Source organism: Pinus tabuliformis, chromosome 7, assembly GCF_031772625.1.
Source record: "Pinus tabuliformis cultivar Carrire ecotype Pingquan chromosome 7, CPIR1, whole genome shotgun sequence".
Taxonomy (NCBI): Eukaryota; Viridiplantae; Streptophyta; class Pinopsida; order Pinales; family Pinaceae; genus Pinus; species Pinus tabuliformis.
In genome coordinates, this window is record NC_142293.1 from 923467689 (window position 1) to 923475181 (window position 7493).

General features: G+C 39.4%; 1 protein-coding gene across 1 annotated transcript; it reads right to left on the reverse strand.

Moving 5' to 3' along the window:
• Positions 1 to 5774: 5774 nt before the first annotated feature.
• Positions 5775 to 6296, reverse strand: LOC149250669 (uncharacterized). Its single transcript, XM_089453716.1, has one exon. The coding sequence runs from the start codon at positions 6294 to 6296 to the stop codon at positions 5775 to 5777; it is 522 nt and encodes a 173-aa protein (XP_089309842.1).
• Positions 6297 to 7493: the final 1197 nt, after the last annotated feature.

The following is a 7493-nucleotide window of genomic DNA, read 5'->3' on the forward strand; positions in this document are numbered from 1 at the left end:
TCACAGAAGCATGAATTAAGAAAATGAATGTCTCAAGAAAAAATTTAACGAGAATATATCAAAAAAAAAAGGAAATTGTGCTTAAAAAACAGTAATAAAATATTTAAAAGATGAGAAGCTTTAATGTGAGATAAAAGTTCAATTAGAAACTAAAAAATTACTAAATCTCAGAAATTATAATCAAAATTTATTCATACAAATTAAAAAACTTTAAAATGATAATAAATGATTGAAAATCAAATTTGAAAAACTTATCCCAAAAGAAACATCAGTGTCTTCAAATGTAACCATCCAAATTGGAGAAAAAAAAACAAACAATGATCTAGATAATATCAAATTAAATTACCCTTCCTTCTACCATTTCATTGCATAGTTACCAAGTACGCCCGAATCGGGCCAAAAAATACGAAAATTCCCCAAATCGATACGAATAGCGTATTATTCAATGAAATCCGATTTTTTTAAAGGATAAGTCGTTAATTTATGAATGATATGTGCCGTTGGTAGTTTCCATTCTACCATTTCAGTGCATAGTTACCAAGTTCACCTGAATCCGCCAAATAATACGGAAATTCGCCAGTTCCCAGTTCGATAGGAATGGTGTATTATTCGATGAAATTCGACTTTTTAAGGATAAGTGGTTAATTTATGAATTGGAACAGATTGTTAGTTCACTAACAGAGGATGTAAATGGCAGTACAGATAGCGGTGGGATGGTATATAAGTAAAAAGGAGAAAATGAAGTGGTGGGATGGCATATAAGGAGAAAGGAAAAAATGAAAATTTATAGCGGAATCAGAAAGTTCATAATTTTTCAATTTCATTTAAAAAGGAAAAATTATAATAGAATCCTAAAATTTATAATTTTTCAATTTCATTTTTGTTTTTAAGGGTCTAAAAAGAGGAAGAATTTATGACCGTTTTAACAAAGTACTAATTTCATGAGGAGTCGTTTTATGGGGTTTTAGATATTTTTCTAAATATATGATGAAAGATTTTTTTTTTTCCCCTAGGAAAAAGTCGTAATTTTATTCAAAAAATTGATAAAATTACATTTTGTAGATGCCCAAGGCATATGCAAATGGCTGATCCTGTTATCAACAGGCAGCGGTCAAAAGACAATAGCAGAGAAACTATCCTGAAAAGTCAGGAGACAACAGAGTAACAGTAAAAAGAAAATAGTATGCCAGCGAGCCTATGCTTTCCTTCCTTTCTTCTTTTCCACCCGTCGCCATCCTCCTGAGTCAGCGGTGGGTGTAATGATAGCTAGCTGGTTCTCCATAGTGTTCACTGGTGGATCTTTGTCCGATTCCGAGCCCTCTGAGCTGTGGGTTCTCTTTATGCCACTTGCTTCCAATTGTAGCTCCGGCTGCAGATCTGTGATGATCGGCCCCGCATGAGTGGATGGTGGATTCGCTGCTTGTGCTTGTTTCTGTCCCATGTGCGAGGCTGGTTTCATCAGATTCTCTGTGGTTTCCACATCTATGTCTTCTTCTTCTATTGGGTCTGTGTTCTGCCAGCCTTTGGGCTTTTTTGGTTGTTTCTTAGTTTTCCTGGGGTCCTTTCGGGCTATTGGGCAATTATTTTGTAGGTGCCCTGTCTGTAAACAGGTCCTGCATCGGAATGCTGTATTTTCATAGTCGAGCTGCTGTATCCATTGAGTATTATTAAAGTTCAGCGTGATGTGTTCAGGTAGCCCCTCGCTCATGTCCACTTCTACGCATATTCTGGCAAAAGTGAAGATTCCCCTGATAGCTCTTTCTTCGTCCATTTTTAGGAATTTCCCTAGAGAATTCCCAATAGCGATTAATACTTTGTGATGCCAGAAGTGAAGTGGGAGCCCATGCAGCCTCACCCATACAGGCATTTTTGAGACTATCATTGATGTAGCATCAAAATCCGAGAAAGATGAACAATGATGAAAGATTTTAAATAAACAAGTCTTGAAATTAGAAAAGTATTTTAGATTTAAGTTTAGAAAAGAGTAGTAGTTTTGAAGAATACAAGTGGGACTAATAAGTGTGATTTTCTTTTAGAATTGTATCAATAAAATTGTTATGCTATTTAGTTTATTAAAAGATATTTAAAATTCAAAATAAATTTAGAAAAAAAGGATTGTTACTAAGTATATTTTCAAATTAAAATTATTCATTCAAATTTATCAAATTCCAATTTGAATTTATTTATTTATTTATTTTCAGTATGAAAAAAGCATGATATATATATATATATTAATAGTTCAGAATTCAGGGTATTTACAATACTTTTCAGAGGTTCCACATCATTATAGGCACATTTGGAAATGCAATTTCAGCATTCCGTCCAAGTATTGCCATATACAAAACATATAAAGAAATATAACAGTGCATAGACATTGTACATATATAGAAATATAAACATGCATGGCACAAATGAATGCAATTGAAAACCACAAGAAAATAAAGTATGCAGTCGGCATGTCATCTGCATCTTCTAGCCATCTGTACTTTGATATAATAGCAGCATGTCCATCCTTCTAGAATGATTGAAAGCTAACAGGTATAAGACTAGTAGAGTTACAAAAAATGAGGGGATGAAGAAACTTACCCAGGGAATGGGAAGTCTCCTATATCTATGACATCTTGATTCAAGATAATTTCTAAGTGCATTTTACCAGAGTTACCATTTAAGCCCCTCTTCGATAGTTCATCAACATCCATATTCTGTTCTCTGCCAACATGCCTGATAGTGGAGTTGTTGTGTTGATTCCATAGTAGTTCAATTCTCCTCAGCCAGCCAAGTAATAATGGGTTTGTGATGTTTGCATTGCCCATTATTTGATCGATTATAATTTTTGAATCCCCATGGATATGTATGAGAGGGATATCAAGGAAATTGGTGAACCATAGGAGGCCCCATAAGGCCATTGCTTCAGCCTTTGTGTTAGTGCCCCTACCTCCATGCCAGTATGTTCTGTATGTCAGTGCATCTGAGATGGCAAGCCAAAAACTGCAACCAAACGTGTGTCGTTGTGCAACACCATCAAAAAAACCATGGGGTATTCCATCTGAAGTTCAGTCCTCTTGTAACGGGGTTCTTTGGAGCATATTTCATTTGATGTATGCAGTGTAAGGTTAATTAAAGTACTTTCAATTACCTTATAGAAATCTTTTGTGTAATTCTGAAAGATGCAAATGTTTCTCCACTTCCATATTTCCCAAAATAGGATAAGTGGAATGATTCTCCAGACAGACTTCTGAGAGCTCCACCACCGCAAGCAATCCACAATGCAATCATGTTGAATATATAGAAAACCAATATGTGAAGACAACCTTTTCCATACTTGGACTATATGTTGACATTTGAGGAAAATATGATTGTTATTTTCCGTTTCCTCTTTACAGATAGGACAGATGCTAGGTCCCTGCCATTGTCTCTTTTGCAAGTTCTCCCAAGTAAGATTTTTATTATGGAATACCAACCATGTAAAGAGGATGATTTTGGTTTTCCAAAAGGAAAAAAAAAACATGTTTCTCACTCAGTTGTGCATCCACGGAACAAAGAGTGAGGTATGTATCAGCAACTTGAATGTTATCGTTCTTCATCTTTCCTGACCAGATTAACTTATCATGAATGCCTGCACAGCATATCCCGAGTTGTTTCATTCCGGCTACAATTCGGTCGTAATGTCCAGGTAGACCCAATTCCTGTGCACTCTTCCAAACTGGGCATGGACCCCTCCATAATGAAATGGATTGACACCAGAAATATATGCCTCTTCCATTTAAGGTATGTATAAGTCGCTCCGGGATCATATCCTCATTGCCAGCACCCAGAATGTGGTCTATACCAATGAGAATATTGTGGCCTGATCCAATGTTCCAAGCCAGGTGTTGTAGAAAGATCTTAGCGACTTTTTGAAAGTTGAGCCAGATAGCCAATCCATTTATAACTCCAATAGAACCCCTTCGGAACCAGTATATGAAATCATGGTTCTTTAAGTATTTTTGTTTGATGACCAGACTCCATGTTCCCGTCCCGAAGATACCCCTCCATAGAGACTTGATTAATAACGCCCATCCAAAGCGACATAGGTCTAGAATTCCCCATCCCCCCATGACCTTTAGTAGAGTGATCTTGGAGATCTTAGTCAAGTGATATTTCTTATGCTCATGACTACCAACCCATATAAAATTAGCCATAATATGGTTGAGACAGTGAATGATGGCAGTAAGAATATGGTAAAGATGAGCCCAGTATACCCCCAGTTGATTAAGGACAACTTTTGTAAGGATGACATGACCCCCCAAGGACAGACATCTATATTCCCACCCAGTGTTCTTCTTAAAATATCTATCTACAAGCCATAGCCAATCAACATTCCTATATTTACAGGGTTTGATATGGTATCCCAAGTACTGCATACCATGACCCATCAACTCAGCTTCAATTCCAAACAATTTTTTTATATATACAATGATGTCCAAGTCACAATTTCCATGATAGATAATAGATGTGTTCATTCATATACAAACCAATAGCGTTAGCAAATTTCTTGAAAATATGGAAAAGGCACAACCATGCAAAACGATTCAACATACCCATGATGAGCACGTCACCAACAAAGAAACCATGTGATATATTGATGTTGTTGCCCATATGCAGAGCCTGGAATTGGTCTCGTTCCACCCCTTTAGAAATGTGAAGGATCAAACCGTCCATAGCCAAGATAAATAAAAGCGGCGACAAAGAGCAACCTTGTCTCAGTGCTCGCCCAGGTCAGAAGAATTTTGAAGGGTATCCGTTTATAATCACAGAATAATCAACATTAATCACACACGCCATAATCCATTCAACACATTTGGGTTGTATGCCAATTTTGAATAGGACCAGCCTGAGGTATCCCCAATCCAGGTAATCGAAAGCCTTCTACATATCTACTTGCAGGATGGTAGCATTGAGGTGTTTTGTATGAATCGAATGCATGCATTCTTGTGCATTTGCAACAACATCATGAATTTGTCTGTCCTATAGAAACCCATGTTGCTCAGGAGATATATGGTGCGATAGAGTACCTTGCATACACCCAACAATGGTTTTTGAGATAACTTTGTAGATAAGGTTGCACAGCGAGATTGGCATGTAGTCCGCAAAACAGGTAGGAGGATTGCGCTTCGGGATAAGAGCAATATATGTGGATTTAATAAGATGGTGAACATTCCCAGTGAGTCTAGACTCCTCCACCATGTGCAGTAGATCATTTTTGAATAGATCAAAGAAATGTGTGAACAGCTCCACAGTCCACCCGTCCGACCCGGGCTTTTATCACCATTGAATGATTTAAGGACATCAAGTAATTCCTCCTTAGTGATGCTTCTGTACAGTGCATCATTTGATTCTTGGTCATACATAGGCGGGAAATGCTCAATCCCCCATATGAGATCTTCGACAACAATGTTTTCGTTGTGCCCATATGCCTCTTTGAAATGTGAGGTCACAACTTTGGAGATCTCCTCCTGTGACTGGATATAGTTTCCATCAGCATCATGAATCCCCCATACAGTATTTGCATTATGCCTATGGTTTGCAAAACGATGGAAAATTTTTGTATTTATGTCCCCCTCTTTAATCCAGATTGCCCGACTCTTAAGGCGCCAAGTGGCTTCTTCAAAATCTAAGAGTCTTTTCCTTTTTAATTCCAACTCCAGAATGTGTGAACGGGTAGCATCGGGAAGATTATTTGTGGCCGTCAAAGGGAGGAGGAGGTCCAATTCACATTGTACATCCTTAATTTCTTATTTCATGGACTGATTTTTCCTCTTCTGCCAGTTTTTCACCTCCCCGCAGAGGGTCTCCAGTTTGTCCAGTATCTGAATCATAGGTGTGGTTCCAATATCAACATCGTGGCGCCATGTATCCCTCACCAAAGAGTTAAACTCTGGATCATCTAGCCAAGTTCTGTTGAATTTAAATGGCATGCCTAGGCGCACCATCGACCTCCTCCATACAAGTGTAATAGGTTTGTGATCTGATAGAAAATTACTTATAATCTCCATTTTCAGATCTCCTAGACGAGCAAGCAATTGTTCATGCATTAAAAACCAATCCAATCCCTTGGCGACATACGCCTCACTAGTGGGACCATTGTCCCAAGTGGGAGCCATTTCATCCAAGAAAATGTCCACAAAATTGTGTGCTAGAAGAGCATCACGTAACATCCCTGCCAAAGGGTCAATCCTTCTGGACCATCCCCATACTTCTTCCAAAGCAATGGTACAGTTTAAATCCCCTACAATGATGAGGGAGGCCAACTCCATAATACCTGAAGAAAACAACCGGTCCTAGAAAATGGTCCTATCTCTGTAAGGAGCATAAGTGTTCAAAATATGGATGCGACCACCCATTCCGTGGATATGTCCCTCAAGGAGGATGCCTGCAAAACATCTATAAGCTTTAATTCTGACCCACCTAGGGTCCCAAATAGCCACTAAACCACTAGAGAGACCCTTAGCCGCAGTAGCAGATATATGCCATTCTGGGAACATTTTCTGGAAATATTGAACAACATGTGGAACAGAGTGCATGGATTCTTGCAGAAGAATGATATATGGGTGAAGAGAGGAGAAAAGACTCTTGAGGGCCCGATATTTTGGGGCAGCCCCCAAACCCTATATATTGAGAGACAAAATGAATGTCATGGAGACGCTTGCTCGGGCAGCCGTGCTCTAAGGGCTCATGAGGGGGGGATGTCAGCAATGGGCACATCAACCAAAAATCGATCCATAGGGGAGGAAAGAGGATTAGGCCTAAGACATCCTCTAAAATGCCGACTTCCATGGTTTTTTTTCCGCCGGACAGTGATGTTACCTGTAGAGGTAGGGCTAATGTGGGGGGTGGGAGAGCCAGATGGCTTGTGAATGGTAAGGGTCTACAAGTCCAATGATTTCCTATTGAGTAGAAAGTCCAAGTCACTGCCAACTGAGTTTGTAGGTGAGTCCAATGGCAAGTTAGGTGGAGTGACACTTGTCCTAGGTCCCTTAGTTCGGTTAGCGAAAAGGGAAGGTGATGAAGATGGAACGTACGTGATTTGGGTGGTGGAGGGAATGTCGTGGGTCAAATATGGAGCTGAGAAAGGTGGTAGGTCTTCCGGGAAAGGGTGGATTGATCCCAGAGAGGGTTTACGGGAACGAGTTACTGGACTGGAGGGGGCCGGGAAATCAAACTTCAATGAAGATAATGGAGAAGAAGGAACCAAAATGGGTGATGAACTATTTAATGAAGAGTCAAAAGCATGTGAGTGGGGAGGATAAGAGCCAAGGGGAATACCTGAATGTTGCCGAGCAGAAAAACCATGTCGAATGTTTTGTGCAGTCCGACCTCCCCCAAATTGAGCCTTTGAAAATGCACCAGAAAAAGGCCTGCCATGTAATCGTCCTCCTGGATGACGTGGGCGTTGTGCTAATAGATGTCTGGGATGATGACGGTGTGAGCACCATAAAGGACCCCCTAGAAGT

Excerpts from the sequence above, each read along its gene's own strand:
- LOC149250669 (XM_089453716.1), bottom strand. The coding sequence starts at position 6,296 with ATGGAGTTGGCCTCCCTCATCATTGTAGGGGATTTAAACTGTACCATT.